The 21,204-nt window shown below is 38.7% G+C and overlaps 1 protein-coding gene across 1 annotated transcript in view; it reads left to right on the top strand.

Moving 5' to 3' along the window:
- CALCR (calcitonin receptor) overlaps window positions 1-20,132 on the top strand; it is a 155,114-nt gene extending 134,982 nt beyond the window's left edge. Inside the window, exons 8-13 of the mRNA XM_019443328.2 lie at window positions 1,519-1,672; window positions 6,999-7,059; window positions 7,163-7,229; window positions 9,567-9,785; window positions 10,479-10,520; window positions 18,074-20,132. Of these exons, the coding sequence (XP_019298873.1) occupies window positions 1,519-1,672; window positions 6,999-7,059; window positions 7,163-7,229; window positions 9,567-9,785; window positions 10,479-10,520; window positions 18,074-18,331 (801 nt within the window). The 3' untranslated portion in view covers window positions 18,332-20,132. The remainder of the gene's footprint in view (window positions 1-1,518; window positions 1,673-6,998; window positions 7,060-7,162; window positions 7,230-9,566; window positions 9,786-10,478; window positions 10,521-18,073) is intronic.
- Window positions 20,133-21,204: the final 1,072 nt, after the last annotated feature.

Raw genomic sequence — 21,204 nt, 5'->3', positions numbered from 1 at the left:
CGTGTGCATATAGCAAGTATTTGCGTAGCAAATACAAACTGATATAAAATTAAATCAAATAATTCCAATCAGGAAGCCATTCAGATGGAAAAAAAAAAGTCAGTGCCTTCCTAAGCCAAATATTAATTACTTTTGGGTTACCTGATGTTTTGAATTCTCTGCATTACTGTTCCACTTTGGACAGAATCAGAAGTTGCTTCTATCTCTGAAAATGCAATATCTGCCTTTTTGTGGACCCAGCTGGCTTTTCCCTATGTTCTATGAGTCCCAAAAGGACTGAGCACATTGGATTGTCAGTAAATAAATTATTACTGCTATGCATTAAATAGAAATGTGTAGTCCTAAGAAGGTTACTATAGTACTGACAGTCATGCTATGACTACCTTCCTTAGTGAAAAAAGGCCCAAAATTGGTCAGATTCAAAATGCGATATGTAAAGCAGGGCATTTGGTAAGATAATAATGCAGATAATCATCTCTAATGCCCCAAGTCTTAAATGCTAAATGTTGTTGTTGCCATTGTTATTAGAGAGAGTTAAACACCACTAAATACTCTAGGTATTTAGGTATCTAGGGTAGTGTTCCTCAACCAGGGGCATTTTCCTCTATTTGGTAATGTCTGGAGACATTTTTGATTTCATGAATGGGTGGAGGATGCTACTGGCATCTAGCGGACAGAGGTCAGGAATACTGCTAAATACCCAAATAACGCATAGGACAGCGCCAGCACAACCAAAAATCATCCAGTCCAGAATATCTGTGGTGCCAAGATGAAAAGCCCTATTCTAAAGGTGACTATGAAATAATTTAGGGTATTCTGTTATTTAGTTGAAGCAATGATTATTTCTCTACAGACAACACTATGTAGCTGCTCTGATTCCCCCAGAGGTATGGCTCCTACATCTGCACTGAGTACTAAATAAGATTGCTATCCTAATCTCTGTGCACCAAACATTTGGATCTCAATATAGAAGCTAAGCCTCCCATATGAAAACAAAATCACTCACATCAATTGGGTTCAGCATAGCTCCTGGCTTATTTTTGAGAAATGTATCACTTGGTTCTCTCCTCTGTATTGCTAACGAGACCTCACCAACAGATCAGTGAACTTTAGGAACATCACTAACAAGTTCTGGGTTATTTGCCTCATTGGCCACAGAAAAAGGGCCATAAATGCCACGTGAAAAATCCTTGGATGCTCTCAAAAATTATAGGCCTCAGAAACATTGCAGGGAAATCAACCTCTCTAGTCTATATAAGTCACCAGAATGTAATAGGAAAAGAGCATTTTGAGGAGTAGGCTTCCATCGCCCTGGATGGCTGTTTACCTGTAATACTACTGCTCTGCACACTATCATTCTGACTTGTGGATATAGAGGTGGCGCGTGTCCACAGATCCTTGGGGAGACGCCCTGCAGACTGAATGTTAATACTTTGGCTCATTTTCGCATTTACCCTCTGTTCACTGTCAGACCGTTGCCAGTGTCTTCCACTGACTTTCTCCATTTCTTTCTGACAGCTGAGCTGCAAGATTTTGCACTTTTTTCACCAGTACATGATGGCATGCAACTACTTCTGGATGCTCTGTGAGGGAATCTACCTGCACACACTCATCGTGGTGGCTGTGTTCACTGAGGAGCAACACCTGCGTTGGTATTATCTCTTGGGCTGGGGTATGTATTTTTTCCAGCCACCTTCCCTTCTGTCTGCATATTTACAATCTTCTTCTACTCTTGGTCTCAGAGAAGAGTCAGGGGCCTAGGTCTTGTGAGGAATGGTGGGACACGGGTGGGGGCAGGAGTTCAGTCTCCAAGAGAGCTCGGTAGAAGCCCATCAACAAGTTCATATGGACTGTGGCCAGCACAGGGGTCAGTGCAGAGAAGGAAGAGTATGATTATGTGTTTCTGTGGGAACAGACCAGCTAACAGACAGACAAACATGCTCTGATTGAGAGATATGATTAGATCCTCCCTTCAGTTTTATTTATCACCTGTTTGTAGAGAGTCTCACATTTTGAATTCTGTATCTCCTCCATCCAGGCACCACTCCCCTTCCTCAAAAACATTCCTTCTTAGCAATCCATCAACAACTCCTCCAGTGAAAAGTCAGGTAGAAGAGCCCCACTGAACAATAGACACAAATAATTTCATGGGACTCCAAGGGGAGCCACCTGACACCACAGTGCATGGCAATGACTTTGAAAAGCCTCTGGTTGATTGCTTAAACCATGGTCACTTCTGTACATATTGACTAAGGGTGCTGAGGTCCATGAGGCTACTCTAAAATTTCTCCCCTTCACCAAGTATGCTAAGGTATGACTCACTCTGGTGGAAGGAAACTGGGTAGGTAGTGAGGCAGGAAGAGGGAAAAAGCTTTGGGACAAAAACTCATGCAGTGCTATCAAAAAAAGACACATCCTGTGAACCTCCCAGACCAGAGGAGGATCCTGACTGTAGAGCTAAAGGCTTACTCTTATTCTCCACTAATAGGGTGACGATGGCTCTTGGAGCAGGGGCTGTGGATTGTCCTCAATTAAACCTGCCCTTTAATGCAGCATTTTGGGGGACCCCTAAAAATATTGATAAGAGAGGAAAAATTTAATGAGGAGAGAAGATAATCCAAAGGCTTTCTAAAAACATGACCCTTTGTATTTAAACCCCTACTCAACAGGCATTGTCACCAATGTATGGAAATGTGTCTGGGAAGTCATATAAGTGACCTAAAATCTTCTATAATCTACACCAGGACTGGCCCTATGCAATATTTGTTTCTATAACACCCTCCCCAATAGGAGTATATGGACTTTAACAAAACACATGACCCAAAACCAATGGAATAAGTCTATAATGGTGAATTAGTAGGGCAGATATTTGGGCAGTCTCATTGTTGAGCTAATAATGCTATGACACTTTGGTTGCAAGTAACAGAGAATACAATTTTCTAATTTAAACAAAAAGAGAAAAATTATCAGAATCTAGAGTACCTCATAGAAGTCAAGATCTGAAACACAGCTCAGCTACTGAACGAACTATACACTAAGACCAGAAGACCGGGAACACTCTCCCTCTATCTTTTGTCTCTTTTTTTCTAAGTATATGTTTTAACACTTCTCTTTGTCTACAGAACATAGATCACAAGATCTCTGCTCCCCCAGTCCTCATGGTAAACACAAGCCACCCCAAATTTTCCCAAGCTCGCATTTTTCTGTTCCAGGTACACAGAAACACTAGATACATGTTCGTCTCTAAGTCCCAATTGTGAATAGCAGGACAAGAAAATCTGATTGGTTCAGCTGAAGTTAGGGGGCCAGCCATGGTTCAATAAACCATGGTCAAAGACTTTGAAAGGGATATTAATCACATAGTGCAGACATGTCTGGGGATGGTGACCCATCCAGAAAAAATGGGAGAGGGGTTTTTTTGCACTAGAAAGCCCATATAGAATACACCCCAAACCACCTCATCTTGTGGGCTACTCCTTCATGCTCCCCTCATTCTGTGATTTACAAAATCCAGAAAGATTAGAAAGAAAGTTTGTGACTATCCTGCCAGTCCCACATCAAGTGCTAGGTTCTCTTACTCTTCCTTGTCCTCAAAACAGGTCAGAATACAAAGGTCAAAATAGCCTTTTATTATGTTTTTCTTTTAGCTGTGTCCTTCCACAGAAGGCTGACCTTACCTTTCCCTGACCTTCTCAGCCTCACACATACCTTGTCAGAGATTTCTAGTCCTCCAAAGATGATCATACCAGGAATCAACTGGATACAGTTTAATGCCCCCAATAGTAATTCTGATCATCACAATAGTAATGATTGGTGCTGGTCAGATAGATGCCTTCCAACTGAAGACCTGAAAATAACATTATACTCCCAGCCTGCCACACACACACACACGCACGCACGCAGACCATTTCTGTCTGATGTATTTTACTTATTTCCAATGAAATAAAATGTATGGCATATTTCTTGTACTGGTTTTGACTATTCAAAAACATCTATCTGCCATACTCAGAAAATTTTCCATGGAAGCAAAAGGCTATAAATTTATTCTTGCCCATGACATTCAGCAGAGATGAGGGCACCCTGGAAGGAACAATTTATAACTACTCTTTCCATACTGATGCATTGTGAATTAGTTATAAAACTTTTGACATCATCAGAGACAGCTTGATGAAGACATCTGCTTAACACGCATAAACAATTCAAGGGGAAAAAGGAACAAGCTGTTCAGCTGTATCAAAAAGAAAGGAATAAATATAAGTAAAATGTTTATGGAATACCTTAACCTTTCTTAATCAGAAAATACTTAAAACTTTATCAGAATGATTGAAGTGGAATCCTAAGGAACATTGCACTCAGTAAGGTAAGCATAGAATCATCAATTTAAAAGCATGAGGATTTGCACTTCCCCATAGATAGATGTTTGGAAAGACAGATAGTCAACCAATAAAGTTCTAAAATGTAATTATTTTTTAGCATGCCAGACATAAATCTATCTTTCTCTCCCCCTACACACACACACATACACACACACACTCCATAATTCCACCAAACTCTTCACCATCTCTAAGAACAAAACTGAGAGACAACCATGATGATGCATTTTAAAGCAATAGTTCTGTCTTAGAACTTTAGGCAAGTATTATCTTTGGTCGGGGTAAAACAAGTAAAAGTGCAACTGAAATGACTTCTCAAGAAAAATAGTGTCACAGAATCTTTAAAGAATTTAATGGAGCAGAGAAGGCATTTCCACTGGATATTACTTTTATTGTCCTTTTGAAATTATTTCACACCTAAACAGTATGATAGATCCCAAATTTTACAATGCCATGAAATAAGGCATAACCTGTGCTTCAAAAAGAGTATGAAAGTGGAACAGCGAAGATTTAGCCCAAGAAAGCTATGTCCTCAGACCTAACTTTGTTTCCAGGTGACGCACACCCCATCCATTCATTTCAGCTGTGAATAATATTACCACTCCAGGATCTGGAACAGATCCTAAAAATCATAAGAGACATAATGAACATCACCCTCTGGGACAAAAGTACCTGGTCGTTCAGTTCTCTACAAGAGAAAGTGAAAGAATGCTTCTTTTGGTGGTTACTCCCTTACAAATCTGCACAGGACCACTTACTAGTTGACTTCTCTCAAATTGAAGCAGTTTCAAATAGTGAAGTTTAGCTCTCAGAAAAGTTACTTATTTTACAACCCTCTTCAAATTGATTCTTCGCCTTGCTGGTTCTCCTCTTGTTATAAATCAAAGAAGGAATTCCCCCCATGGACTTTTACAATGAACACACAGAATTTATCTAGTTCCCTAGAAAAAGAATCCTAGGGAGAAAGGATTATTTTTACTCTCACCAACTTTAGTGGAAGGAAGGGTTGTTACAGCTCTTGGGGCCTGGGGGATGAGAGGAAGAGGAAGGAGAAAACAAACTGCATAAAAGAGACATCAGTGGCTAGAGCAAGGCAAAGAGCACCAGGAATCAGCAGATATGGGGTCTATGCTCCTCTGTACACTAAGGAACACATTTTCCTCTCTCCAAAATGATGTGGTGAGAGTGAGATCTCCATATGCTTCTTCTGCTGTTTAATTCTAAAACGTAAGTTTCAGAATAAATCCAGAGAATGAATTTCTGTTTTTAAAACCCAAGTGGGGAAATGCTATGTTAGAACTGCTGTGAATAAAATACAACTATATTTTGTGCAAATAGTCTAACTCAAAGTTCTCCCAGGCTAAGCATTTAATCAGTAGCCCTATTGAATTATATGCTTCATGGGTTAAGAAGCTGAGGCTGTTTTTGCATATAACTCACAGAAAATAAGTGTGGAGGTCTAGGGGCACCTGGGTGGCTTGGTCGGTTGAGCATCCGACTTCAGTTCAGGTCATGATCTCGCAGTTCCTGAGTTTGAGCCCCATATTGGGCTCTGTGCTGACAGCTCAGAGCCTGGAGCCTGCTTTGGATTCTGTCTGTCTGTCTGTCTGTCTGTCTCTCTCTCTCTGCCTCTCCCCTGGCCACACTCTTGTCTCTCTCCCTCAAAAACAAGCATTCTTTAAAAATTAAAAAAAGTGTGGAGGTCTAACCCACTTCTCAGATACATTTCTTAATCTGATGATAATTTTAAAAAGTCTTCCCACAAATGTCTCAACCAAATCAAACAATATTCTGTTGGGCAGGGGTACCTCTGAGGAAAAAAAAATTTTGTTTTACAAGAATTACAACTTTATTCTAGATTACACTGATAGAATGAAAAATAATTTTGAAAACATGTACCCTGACAGAATGCATTGCCAGTCACGACCTCCATTGTTCCATTTATAAATTCAAAGTTGTTTTTTATTAGCCCTTCAAGTTTATTCAGGGAAGTGGATGGTAAGCTGCCTTAATAAGGGTTCTGCAGCTAGAACTTACAGAGGGTAGGGAATGCAGTACTGCTCTGAAGTATTCTTACAGAAAGAAAACATGATCAATGCATGTGATATAAACAGACAAAAACACAAGAAACCTACAAAAAACACTATGAACATCATCGAGGCATTCAGAGCACTCAGGTGATTGCCTCCATAAGCTGTCCCAGGTCACTTCCCTCCATGGTGACCCAACTCCTCTCTATAGCAGAATCCAGTTCACACTCAGTGAAGAGCTTTCTGGTCTCAGCTAATAGTTGTCATCATCATCATCACCACCACCACAGACAACAATGATACAATAGTCATAGTGAGAGTAATAATGTACCTACCATCTTGGATAATTCATACAAGGTTTTTAATTACCTAGAAATGCTCTTAACCAAATTCTGAAAACACATGATGTTCTAACCAAGAGCATTTTTATCTGGTTTGACCAACAATACTTTGTGCAAAAACATCAGGGAAATCTTTTGACAGAGACATTAAAATTTGCCACTGTTTTTGAAGATAAACTACCATTTTCCATGCAACCCTACTTGTAGCTTATGACAAGACACTAGGTGTGATTTCTGCTTTCTCACATTTTTAGGGTTCCCACTGGTTCCGACCACTATCCATGCTATTACTCGGGCGCTGTACTTCAATGACAAGTAAGTATTTTGATGGTTTTTAAGTGAACATATTTGTAAATAAAATGCATTTATATTCATGTATTCCCTCCCTCCTTATTTTTTTATTTTTTATTCTTTTTAGCTGCTGGCTGAGTGTGGAAACCCATTTGCTTTACATCATCCACGGCCCCGTCATGGCAGCACTGGTGGTGAGAATTGCTTTTTTATTTATTTTGTTATTGTTGTTGAGAATTGCTTTTTAAATCCATTATTAAGTGTTACCTCTTTGAGAGGATTTCTGTAAAGACGGATCTATGTAGCATGTGTATTTGAACTTCAAAATTAGGCTAATTTAATGATAATCTATAGTGAGATAATCTGTAACAACTTTATTTGAGGGTCTTCAAATGAAAAAAATAACATTTAACACAACTGGGGAAAGGGCATAAGTTCATTTTTACACCCACAATAACAAAAATATAGTTTTTAATGCTACAACTTTGCTTTAAACAATTCTATAACTAAATGCTTCTAGTTAAAAGTAAAGATCAAGGGGCTGAGGAATGATAAAAAATGTTTCTGATAAAGAAAGTGAAAAACCGCAGAGTCCATCTGCACCTTTTCCCCTGGTCTCTGCCAAACAAAACCATCTTTCATTTCATCTTTGGTACATGAGCCATCGTTGGAACTCCCTCTCAGCAGACACTTAACGTATTTCAGGCACTTCTCATACGCTGCCATGCTGTTTCTAACAGCAACCCTTCAAAAAGCAACCCTTACTCAGTAGGAAAACTAGACCCAAAGATTCAAGTAAACTCACCCCAAATCACCTAGGCTAGTAAGAAGTTGGGGTAGTGGAGAATATGACCATCCGCATCTATTTCCAAGCTCTTTGTTTCTACCCAACGTTTACTATATGGTGACCAGTGTCAGAACCACCAAATTTAATATTTAGACATTAGTTTTCCCACCAACCTCAAAGACAGTATTTTCCTGGGGTACGAATGAGAAAAATAAAAACAGTCTGAGTCATACACCATGTTCTGCTCCCATACTGAAGAAGTATTCATTAGTAACCAGTGTCTCCAGTCCAAAGCCAATTTCTTCTGCCCTCCTCCAGAGCAGTGATGTACTTACCAGCCTGACAGTCCTCACAAAGACCCACCGATGTAGGTCTTGAATATTTCCAACACCTCGTAAGAGTTTATTTGTTAATAAAGGTCTCTCTCCTTTACTGAATTTTTTTGGGGTAATCATGTTACTTCTCTTCCAGGTTGAAGAATCATTCTAATCATTTAAAAATAAATCATCAATTAAATTTTAAAAACAACTTTGGTTTCAAAACTAATCATCATAGCCAAAAGTAGTTTGGCAGCCACTAGAATGTCTAATATTAAAAAGAGTGACCATACCAAGTGTTGGCAAGGGTGGAGAACTGGAATTCTCATCTAGTGCTGGAGGGAACATATAATGAAGCCACCTCTTTGAAAAATAGTTTGGCAGTTTCTTATAAAGTTAAATACATGCTTACCATGTCAACAGGCAGTTCTCCTCCTGGGTACTTGTTCAAGAGAACCGAAAACATATGTCCACACAAAGACTTGTATGAAAATATTCATTGCATGCTTATTCATAATAGTCAAATTGTGGAAACCATGCCAATTTCCATCAACAGTAGAATTAATAAATTATCTGTATTACCCATATAATAGAGTACTAGTCAGCAATAAAAATGAATGAAATGTTAATATATCCAACATGCATGAATCTCACCGATAATATGTCAAAGCAAAGAAGCCAGACACACACAAAAAAAGTACATACTATATAATACTCCACTTCTATGGTAATAGAAATTAGTGGTTGCTTGAGGTGGAGGGGAGGGGTTGTTGACCACAAAGGAGCAGGAGAGAACTTTCTGGGGTGATGAAAATGCTCTTTTCTTGTTTGGAGTGGTTGTTACACAGGTGCATACCTTTCTCTAAACTTCTGGAATGTAAACTTAAAAATCTCCATTTTACTGAATGTGCATTATACTTCAATGAAGTGATTGTCTTTAAAAAGATGTTATGAAAGAGAAAAGAAGGCTGGGTTCGCTGTCTCCACTACAAATACTTTACAAATAAATGTCTCGGTCCTCATTTCAGCCTTGGTTAAGTAGTCTTGCCTACAGGGAAAATCTTCATAATGCAATGACCAAAAAGGAAGATCGAAAAGTGTCATCTATGATGCTCCTTTGTAAAAACGTAAAAATCAAAGTAAAGAATAAACCACCCTCCTTAGAATTGAACCTAATATATTTACATATGCAGGAATAATATTTTCTCATTTGGAAAAAAAAAAAAGAAATGTTAATTCAGGTCTGAAAGGGTCTGGTCATACTGATGTTCCCAGCAATGCTTAGCAAATTACACCATGTCACAAGCCATCCCTCATGTCCTGCAGAGGTCACATCTGCTCCCAGGAATAAACAAGAACTGAGGAAAGTGGGCACCCTTCAGTAGTACTGACACAGATGATTTCCTCAAAACATCATATCTTTGCAGGTCAATTTCTTCTTCCTGCTCAACATTGTCCGCGTGCTTGTGAGCAAACTAAGGGAAACCCAAGAGGCAGAATCGCATATGTACCTGAAGGCTGTGAGGGCCACCCTGATCCTGGTGCCCCTGCTGGGAATCCAGTTTGTCGTCTTTCCCTGGAGGCCATCCAACAAGATGCTTGGGAAGATCTATGATTACCTGATGCACTCTCTGATCCATTTCCAGGTAAAGAAGCCAATAGTGTATTTATTCAACTACTTGCTCAGCTAGTTGACATAAGGTGAACCCTTTTCTAGGCCTCATATATGATTAGAAGGACCTTTTCAAATATATGCAACCTGGAAGGGATACAGCTTCTGTCTTTCTCACTGCCTGTTTCCCCTTTTTTTGAATCCCAAAACTGAAGAAGGAAATAGGGGGAGTATGAGCTTTGAGAACAAATCTTCCTAAGGACAAACATTTGTCCAGGGATGGGCCCACTGCACAGTACTGAGGACAGAACTTCTATTCCCACCATCCTTTCAACCTTTCCTTCCCCTCTCCAGTATTTTGAGGGCCACATTTGTTTTTCCTTCATGAAGGGGAGTTTTGAAGATCAACATCACCAATGTCAGTCAGTTTCCCAACCTGGATTTCTATCATCATAGTCCCCAATGCCAAGAAAACACAGGGTAGAGAAGCACATGTTTATATCAGTATGAAATGCCTCCACTGGACCCCAAGCTGGAAGCTATATCCCTTTAAAATGGAATATTCTTGTAATAAAACACTGAATATGAGTGCTGTAATTATCTTTTCTTGAGCCTTCACTTGCTGTTGCAACAGTGAAATGTTCCTCTCCAGGCTATTTATATTGATTCCTAAATAACATAATGCACAGAAAAATAACTTCAATTCTATTTTTCCTCCTTTTTTAAGGGATTCTTCGTTGCCGTGATTTACTGCTTCTGCAACAACGAGGTAAGCATGCATTTCACATAATACCATCACTCATTTATATAAAGCCAGCACTTTACAGTTCCCAAAGGATTTCTGTACACATTTCATTTGCTCTCACTTCTACAGTTGACCTCGCAGGGTTTCATGACTTGAGGAATCATGTTTTTTCCATTACTTGAAGCTGCATCTTATCTGTGTTTCTATGGTACAATTGCAGATACTATCCAGACAGGCAGCTAAGTTCTGATTTCCTTGGATGGCACCTTAAGTTAGTCAGTTCCTTGAGCAGGAATCGTGAAAGCTATTCTGGATTCCCATAGTAGGAGAAGTCATGCTCCCATTCCTCTGGAAAACCCAACTGCTCACTAAAGCAAAACCAATATCCAGCCAATTTGTCCTGCTTCATCACTTTTTTTTTTCCCATTGTTTGGTGCCGGTGTCATATCACTTATTCAACATTTTGAAAACAACCCTGAAGTTAAGACTCAAAAAGCATTCTCAAATAAGTAATTTATTATCTGAATATTTAGATCAGTAAAATCTAGAGATCCATATGGCCAGTGTTTTCAGGGGTGGGGGGAGTTAGTCAGAGTTCCCTTTCTTCCAATGAAATCTCTCCTGGGACCCCAACTGTAAAGCATAAAAATGCCCCTGCTTACTGTCCCTGGGAAAGCAAACTGGTGGAACCACTGTGGAAAAACAGTATGGTGGCTCCTTGGAAAATTAAAAATATAAATATCATATAATCCAGTAATTCTACTACTGGCTATTTACCCAAAGAAAATGAAAACACTAATTCAAAGAGATAAGTCCAACCTTAAGTTTATAGCAGCATTATTTACAATAGCCAAGATATGGAAGCAGCCTGAGTATCCATTGATGGATGAATGGATAAAGAAGATCTGGCATATACATACAATGGAATATTACTCAGCCATAAAAAAGAATGAAATCCTGCCAACACATATGTTAATTATACTTGAATTTAAAAAAAAGTGGAGCTGCTTAAACTTGTACCACAGAATATCCAGGGCTTCAAGAAACATGGTTTGTAAGCTCCCTCATTTTTTAGGTGAGAAGTCTACACTCCAGGAAGAACATGTGACTCGCACAATGTCACAGTCATAGTTGTATATTGTAGAACGGTGACTAGAACCCAAATTTCCTGATTCTTAATTAAATGAACTGCATCTTCCACTGCTCTATAATATGTCCATGATTCCTCCCTGGAGATTTGTTGGCGTATGTTCTCTAGTTATATACCACATGAATTTTAATGCACAATTATTTTTTATAATTTTACATTAATTCCTATTAAGAATAATTCTATACCAAGGCAAATCAGATTTTGTTAAGAGATAAACAAAAATATTATTTTTCTATTACAAACGAGAATGGTTTTCTAACCATAATCAATTAACATTTAATTGATTCTCCATTCTTTATTTCTTCAGTTAAATAGTGAGCACCTATAATATTTTGCTGTTTTGTGACCTATTATTTATCTCCAACCTCGACATTGCATCATGGGATTTTTGTCATTCTCATTCTCCTTTTTAATTGGTACATTTTATTCCTCCCTTCGTCCATTCATCCATAAACTCATTCCTTCATTCAACAAAAATATATTATGTATTCACTATTGCTGTGGGCTAGACTGAAGGCCTGGGATAGAAATGAAAAGACATCTTTCTGCTGCCAGCTGTTAAAGTGTCTCTCTTCCTTTGTTTTTTGTTTTGTTTTGTTTTGTTTTGTTGTTCATTTGTTTGAAGAATAGCAAAAACTAATAAAAAAATAAATAGGGCTTAGGTCACCTTATCTTTAATCAGTTTCTGTGAATGTATGTCTCTGTCTTCTGAGTTGTTACAGGTGCCATACAAAATAAATTTTCCCATCTAAAGCAATACCCATATAGGGCTAATATAAAAACCATATTCAGAAGGGGCATGCCTTGAAAACATTAGAGGATTGCAAAATCCTCTAGTTTGTAAAAATACCTCAGTACTTACTATGTTTTAACCATGATGCTGTCTTGGGAGTGTCAGGCATAGAAAGCAAGCTGAGGAGTGCTCCTGAACAATTGAATGTTTCTAGTTCATTTGAGTATGTTATCTCTGCTTTTTGAAGTAAAGAAACTGTCTCCATTTTAATTAAGATTCTCTTACCAGGAGAAGCTACAAGTGTGACATTTCTAATAAGATAGAAATTGTTTACTGTGTCAAATGTAATGTCACAGCCCCATGAATTTTAGGCCTGTGGATCTCAGCAAGGCCCTCTGTGAACAACCTGAAACACAGGCAGGGCACTTGAACCTGCAGGAAATTCTTGCAGCTGCATCTGAGACAGAGTTGGGATTGGGCTTTGCCTACCAGAATGTTAAGAGATTTCCGGGGTTAATATGTCAGTTAGATTGTGAAGATTGAAGTTTTCGTTTTTATTTTTTATCTGTATGTTATCAGCGATTCCTGTTATGCAAATGGATCAGATAGGATGAAAAGACTAGAAGCAGGAAAGGAATTTGGAGAATTACAGTAGTAGGAATCAGGAGGTAACCATGAGAGCGTGCTTATGGATCAAATAGTTCCTACAAGTCTTCCAAGAGTGTGGACATTGACCATCCAATTTCAATAAATTATTAACTATCTAAGGGACCTCAAAAAGATGATCACAGCTATAAAGATACTCAAATGTTTCCAAGCCACAGCTTAAAAATTGAGAGAGCACTAACAACACAGTGAATGTTCTCCCTTTTTCATGTTTCTTGCTATTGTCCATGCATTATGGCTAAAATAGTTTGTAGATCAAACTAGCATGATGAGGAAGATTTCAGTTTAAGATTGGAGTGTGCGAAAACTGACATTATGCTAGCACCCCCTGTTGAAACTCATGGTGGCTCCCCTCACTACTGAGGACCCTAGAGATCATTTTACTCTGTAGTCTCCTTGACCAGGCCCTGCCCCTGTTCTGATTACACCAGTTTTCTGAGGAGCCACCTGAGGAGCCTGGGAAGTCCGCCTCCTTTCTTCACACTGAGAAGGGCCTGTGAATCTGTCTTCAGCTAATGTCATAGCCACTGCTCAGGCACCAAGTTGGACATGGTACCAAGCCAAATGTGGGACTTCTTTATGGGGTTATCAATTTCTAGAACTGTGCTTTCAAAATCATAAGAGCAAGATTTATTATATTGGGGTGTTTCTGTTATTCCTGCTTTCTTTCTTCTCCCCATGTCCCCAGGTATTTCCCCCATGAAGGGGAAATGCAAGGTCCTTTGTGTCTCTGTATCTCTCTCTTCTCTTCCTCTGGGGCTTAGAAGGGTTTTGGGCTCCCCACTCCCCTTCCTGTCTGCAAGGAACTCTCCCTATGTCACATCCTGTGTGTTCTCTGTACTATGGCTTTTAGTAAAATTCTGTTTTCAGAGCAGTAAGGCTTGCACTTCAATGCAAAGGTAAGCTTTTCTATTTAGAAATTCTCACTCCATAAAACCTGGTTTTCAAAGCTTGTCCTTCTAGAGACTCAAGAAAGTCAGCTTGGAGACTCAAAGCTAAGCAATGATTTTTCTTGTTGTTGTTCCAGACCAGTGTTCTCAAACTTAAGTGTGCATCAGAATCACCTGGAAAATTTGTTAAAACACAGAGTGGTTGGCCCCAACCAGAAGAGTTTCCTATTTAGTAGGACAAGAATAGGGCCTGAGAATTTGCATTTATAACCATTTTCCAGGTGATGCTGATGCTGCTGATCAGAGAATACACTTGGTGAACCTACTCTAAACAAAATCTAATTTGTTCTTCAAGCAATGAATGACCTTCACTTAATGAATGAGAGGGTTGTAGGGTAATGTTATTTAAGAAACACAATAGTTAAATATTTTCAAAAATATTAACCTTATTATAGATGATATTTATTTATTTTTGCCTTCTAGAACAGGAAAGCTTCCCCAAACATAGGAAAGTAGGTAGTGAAAGGGAATTAGAAAACCTTGATCTTATAATCTTGCAGTACCCAATTACCTCAAACTGTAAAACATGTAAATTCTGTAAGATAAAGACTAGTAAAGATAATGCTCCCAAAGGATGAAAAAAATATCAGTGGCAACTTTATGAATAATATTCAGAAGTCCCCCTCAGCATCTAATTAACAGGATTTAATAGAGATCCAGCTTCAAAAAGTCATATAAAAGCATTTAAAGCATATAGTTACTTTTTAACTTCCCAGTGGATTTAAAGTGTTTTTAAAACTCATGATTTTTAATCTTAAATTTAGATGGCAGCAGGTCTATTCAGTTGTGGCATCAACAAGGGAAGGCATGAGGGAGGAATTTTGAAAATCTTTTCATCCATGGAATCAAAACTCCCTGGGAGAAATCCCACCTTCCATTCAACAGTATATAACTGCTGGTGCTTATACTGAATTTAAGCAAAACCAAGGCCAAGGATAAAAGCATTTAAGTCCAACCATGAAGATTGCAACCTGATTTTCTTTTTCACAAATGTAGAAACTGAGGCCCAAATGTACCAGCCTTATATAGATGGTTAATAGTAGAGCCAGGTGCAATAATTATGTCTTCAAACCCTCAGTCCAGGGCTCTATTTTTAAAGGTGGCAATAAATAAATTGATATAATTAGGGAAAATGTAAAGTGATCTGTGTTAATTGCTTTTAGAATGAGTGATGAATTTATACAATTCAAACTTTGTATATTTATCCCATTGGCCTCTTCTAACATTTCTGATGCTTTTCAGGAGCAATGAAAAGTCTCCCTGTTTTTTTCAATCAGATTCAATGCCCTTATTCATGTGATCAAAGCAGCATCAAGCCTAACCTGTGGTATTGTAGGAGATAATTGCCCTATTAAACTATAATTATTCAAGTGTCTTTTACATCCTGTTAAGGGCCTATTCTTATATGTGTGGTTTACAAATTGAAGCAGATTGTCATCTTCACACAAAAGAACAGGTTTATAATTCAGGAATGCAATTATAGAAGGCTATGAACATTTCTGTAATAATAATATTAAAAACATGAAATAGGTCTCAAACCCTTTGGCCTCATTTACGCAGGGTACTTCATTAAAATGCATGGGCACTCCAAAGGGGATTATTTTAAAAGAACAGGTGAGAAAAAACAAAGACTTTTTTTTTTTTGTCTGCTGGCACTTTTACAAACTCACTCTAAACTTACACTGTCTGCCTTGGATACTTCTAAATATTGGTGTAAGTTTTAGCTATAAAGACAATGTTGGTATTTGAGAGATGCTGAATCCACAGAAACTATCAGTTCCCTTTGTCTGGGGACATCGCTTCTCCAAAAATATGCTGAAACAATGTATTTCCTATTTCCTCAACAGGGCATTTGATGGTTCCTAGATTATGAACCTGGCATTTAAAACATTTAAGGACCTAGACTTAATAGACACTACACACACACATGCACACACACACACACACACAGGAGGAGAGGGAGACATACCAAGCATTATAATATAATGTAGCAAGAGCAATAATGAATGGAGAATGAGTGCAACAAGAGCACAGAAGAGACTCCTAACTCTGTATTAGGGGGTTAAGAAAAGTTTCCAGGGAAACAGAATTGAGTCCTGAAAACACAAGTTTTGGTGTTAGTGAAGGGTGGGGGGAGGGGCATTCCAGTCAGAGGGAACACAGTGAATAGAGGCCTGATGGGAAGAAACCATATAGCTGGTGGAGAGAGACCAGCAGTTTGTTAATATTGGAGAATCAGGGTCAAAGCAATAAGTGGCTTAAAACCACTTTGGCAGAGAGATGAGCCAACTCAGGCAAACGCAGTAGAATGATGGATGGGAATCTTCCACTTCTGCCTGATGGCAGCTCTGTTCCTGGCGTCTGAGTGCTCTTACGGGACCAGAATCCCTTCTATCTGTGCCTGGCCGAGTGACTGAAATGGAGGCATTTTTGGTAAATAGCTAAAGGACAAACCCATGAGGCCAAGATTTCAGGTCACCTAGGGTGTGGACTGAATTCCTTCTGAAAAGAATAACCGTGATCAAGTTCAGCCTATCTGGAGCATGTCTCCCTACTGCTATTTTGAATGGCACTAGCTGAGTGCAGGAAACCATAGTGTGTGAAGGAGTATATGGTTTCAATTAGAAATAAACGGACCTAATCTTTCAGGCTTCGTCTTCTCTTTGTGTCTTGACCTCTAGACAGAAATGTCTCAGAGGGTTAACAAACTAGTCAATACTCAGTTATTCAGCACTGTCCTAACTGCTTTTCTTCTTTACTGTTCTGTTCTTCCTCACCTGTACCTCTTCCATGGCTACAATCCATCCTTTTCTCTCTCTATATATATTACAGCTGACATTTGTACCTCTTCTACTGATTTGCTTACAACCATAGGAGGCAAAACACTTACATGAATCAGTTTTCAACCAGCAAATAGCCTTAATAAAGAGCTAGGTCTTTATTAAGTGCTAGATAATATTAAGAGAGACACTTGACTCTCTCAAATCCAGCCACATTGACTGGGAAATCCTTGGAGATGGTGGGTATAGGAGAGGAGTCAACGTGGGGACAGAACAGGAGAAAAAGTAGGGAATTACTGCTGCTATGCACCAGCACCATACTAGGTGATTTAAATAACCCCAATAAATCTTACTCATAACTCTGAATTAGTGTCATGATCTCCTTTTTAAAAAGGAGAAAAGCCTAAGAAAGAAAAAAACAACAACAATAACCATGGAGTCAACAAACTGGAACTCAAACCCAAAGAGCACAGTCTTTGGAGCATATGTGTAAACACTGTATGCTAGAAGACAACAGAAAAGATTAACTTAACTACTAAATTGAATTCAGTTCTGTAGAATGCAGAGCTAGGGAAGCAACATTATCGTCTGTGTTGTTTTCAGCTATGCTTACTGTAATTTTCAAATTTAGAACTTTCTGACTTTAGCATCTTCTCCCTTGTGCTCAAGATAGAGTTTATCATATTTATAAAGTATGTTTGATGAGTTTATTTACGTACTAGAAGTTTCTCAATAGAAAGAGATTGAAATTTTATTCTTAAAAGCTTGTCACTCCATTAACCAGAGTTTTACCTCGCACATCCGCTCTCAAGCCATGTTGGAGAAAGGAAAATCAACAGTATGAAGTCATTATCATAAAACCCAGAACTGTGCAATGGTTTCCATCATGACCAATAATGTGTAGGTTTAGATGAAAGTTTCTGCCTTACCAGAGGTGGTAGCAGATAAAAACTTCTCAAAATCTTTTCCTCTGATATGACATGTATACCATATTGGGTATGAAACCAAGTCAAATTTCATTGATTGGGTAGAAGAGCTAAAGAACAGACTTTTACTCAAAAGAGCAAATGACCTTGCCAGTGGTAGCTTAGGCAAGCAACTCACTTCTCCAGTTTGTAAATTCTTCTGCCAAGATGGTATGTTCCCCAACCAGAGCATATCCTGCACAGTCCTTTGGATCAGAATTACGATTCGATGTCCTTTAACCTCTGATGAGCTCCTAGAATTGTGCTCACTCATAAACAGCTCAGGTCCTTTCTGACAATTATACGAAAACAAGGTCACCTCTTCTCTTCCAGGTCCAAACCACCGTGAAGCGCCACTGGGCCCAATTCAAAACCCAGTGGGATCAGCGCTGGGGGAGCAGGAACCCCCGCCGCTCTGCTGCCAACGCTGCAGCCGCTGCTGCAGCCGCTGCCGCAGCCGCAGCTGAAGCCGGCGACATCCCGGTTTACATCTGCCATCAGGAGCCCAGGAACGAAGCCGCCAACAACCTGGGCGAGGAGGGTGCAGAGGTCATCGCTTTGGAGATCATTGAGCAAGAGTCATCCGCTTGAATGTGAAGCTTACATCGTGATCACTGAGCCTTCATTTCCTGGGAGACAGACAGACCATGTGTTTAAAGTGATCCCCATCCTCCCAGGAGCTGAGCATATCATTCGTGAAGAATTATTAAGTGAATTTGTCCATAGTAAATCTGGAGAAAGTTATCCTTGGTACTATTGCTGTGGGAGACAGTCTAGGAATGGGGTCTCCCACTGCATCACTTGTGATCTCCATCTTTCATCTAGGACCGAGATGCAGATGTCATAGTAATGCAAGCAAAGTATCCAAGAGAAACACAACTAAATTGACCTAGTTCAGAAACAGGGTGCTCCTTGTTAATCTTGAGCCATTTATAACTTTGAAAAATCAAAATCACGGTCACTACTTTTCTTTTTAACTCTAGACTTTGAATTAGAATATTTCCGTATTTGGCTATGGATCTGATTTTTAATTTTTTTATTTCAACCAATTCCAATATTACTCAGATGTTTTACCATCCACACAATGTAAACCGCACAAATTACATGACCTCTGCAAGACCGAGTGGCTTTCTAATATAGAGATGACTAAGAATGTCGGGGGACAGACTTGCATTTGGCAGGAAGGTGTAATGCTCTGAATGAAAAAGAAGTTTAGAGTCAATTTGCTCAAAACATTAGATGGGCCACCTTGTTAATTGGTTTATTAATATCATACACTCAGTTTGGTTTTGGATAATCTTGTCCACCGAACAGGTCTAACTGCTGAAGGAGCTGGCCTTCATGTTGAATATGCTTTGGTCCTTGACATTTATCCACTGGGAGGTCACAAAGAATCCATCACTAAATTTTTCACAAAACTGCCAAAAATATAATTTCTAGTGGAAGAGAATATTCTCTTTAAAGAGAGTTTTCCACTTTCCTAAGCTCCAGGATTTATAAAGCAAATCACTCTAAGGTTTATAAAGCAGATTACCTCTTGCCCTTGGGTGCTATCTAGCAGTAAAAGATAAATTTGTTTAAGACTGGTAATTAAAAGACTCCATATAAATCCATTAACTGCCTTCCACCCAGCTTCAAAGCTTAACAAGATCTCCGACTTTTCCGGGAAGATTCAGTAGGGCTAATTAGAAATCAGTTTGTAGTTGACCTCTTGTTTGCTGCTATTAGCAAGACAGGAGGAGGAAAAGTAACTGCTACAAGTTTGACCATCTACCAGTTCATTTAAAATGAAAGTAGAGGTTCTTCTGAAAACCCAATATTATATTCCCACGTCTCTCTTCACTTCCTCAGTATAAAATCCTTAAAAATCCCTGAATAAACCAGTTATCATTGCTGGCACCTGAAATTCATTTGTGAATTTGCAACAGTAATCCGAGTCACCATCATTTAGTTTTGTGCTAAATGAAGAGATCCACCAAAACCCTCCAAATCTCAAGTCTCATCTATGTCCTTGATGCCACTGCCTTTCAGAGGTGATCTAGTTGTGGGAAAACAAAAAGTTGATTTGTTCTGGTTACATATTTAGTGCACCCGAAGAAAAATTATATTCCTTCAGTGAAAATGTATTTTGGATACTAAAGTGGCTTAAGCCTCCTTTACTGAATGTAAAGGAGGAACTGAAAAGAAGGTATTTTTTCAATCACAGTGTTTATGTAGTGGTGTTCCTATTTTCGTTTACAAACATGGAAAACAGAGTATTTGAGGCAGCTCTAGTACAAATGTGATAATATATTGCTAAATATTCTAGACATTATTGTGCTATTATAGTACGGGCTGAAAAACAACACAGCTTTCCGTAGAATTGTACACAGTGCCAAAATGATGTGAAATGCTTACGCTATGTATATCTATAAATTAATACAGAGTATGTTAAAAGCAAAAAGATGTATATGTGCCTATTTTTCTAAAGAAATATATTCTTCATCTTTCATTACATTCATCTTGTCTCCTCATTCCATGTTCAGTTTTGTGGGTTTTTTTGTTTTTTTGTTTGTTTGTTTTTCATTTCAGCCATGGGCTGCTAACATCCCATTTAGTTTGTGTTACAAGAGGGGGAAAGATAATCCAAAAGCATAGGTTAGAAAACTTATGTGCAAAAACATCGAGATTATTGCCTTTGTCAGTGTGATCATCTAACATCTTCAATTTGACTATAAACTCCAAAGTACAGCTCTCATTCCCTTGATAATACAAAAACCACACACAACCTTTGATCTATATTGCATAAGTTTGGGAAGCACAGCAAAGAAATCTAGGGCAAAAAGTATCAAATCCTTTTATTGTTCTTGACTTTTTTTTTTCATTATTCTGGGATGAGACTTGAAACTGTCCAATATCACATCAGATCATTAGAATTGTTACGATCATTGATTTTTAATATAGTTTTGGAGAGAGACTAAGGCAGGATAAAAGGCAACTAACTACATGTCATTAGAATGCATAAAGGCCACCACTGGAAAGGTTTTCATATCTGGAAAGCATGAAATGGAAAGATGAGGATGAAATTAGAACTGTGACAGACTAATAATGGGGGACAGGAGCCATCTGTAGGTTCTGTGCAGTTCAACTATTGTCCTCATAAGAGCTTGAGAACTTTTTCAGAAAAGATACATAAGGGCTATATCTTACTCTTTGTGTCCCAATAGGCAATACAGATGAATATTATTACCCTTGAGATCCTGAAAAACAAAAGGAATTTTCCATCATACCATAAAACCTGATTCTTCAGCAGGCAACCTGAACTCAGGTGGTCAGCTGCCCACCTGCTTTGATCCCTACTACAAAAAGATCCCAAATAGGCCTTTGGGTACACATAGATATCATGGTTCTTAAAAGAGGAAAGATGTTGAGAAAGAAATAACAGAAATGCTATTGTCATGAGGCTCCAGCCTTTCTCATTCATT

This window comes from Panthera pardus, unplaced genomic scaffold (assembly GCF_024362965.1).
Source record: "Panthera pardus isolate Hobbes unplaced genomic scaffold, ASM2436296v1 HiC_scaffold_8, whole genome shotgun sequence".
NCBI lineage: Eukaryota > Metazoa > Chordata > Mammalia > Carnivora > Felidae > Panthera > Panthera pardus.
Note: the sequence above shows the minus strand (reverse complement) of the source record. Positions and strands in the feature narration are given on the sequence as shown.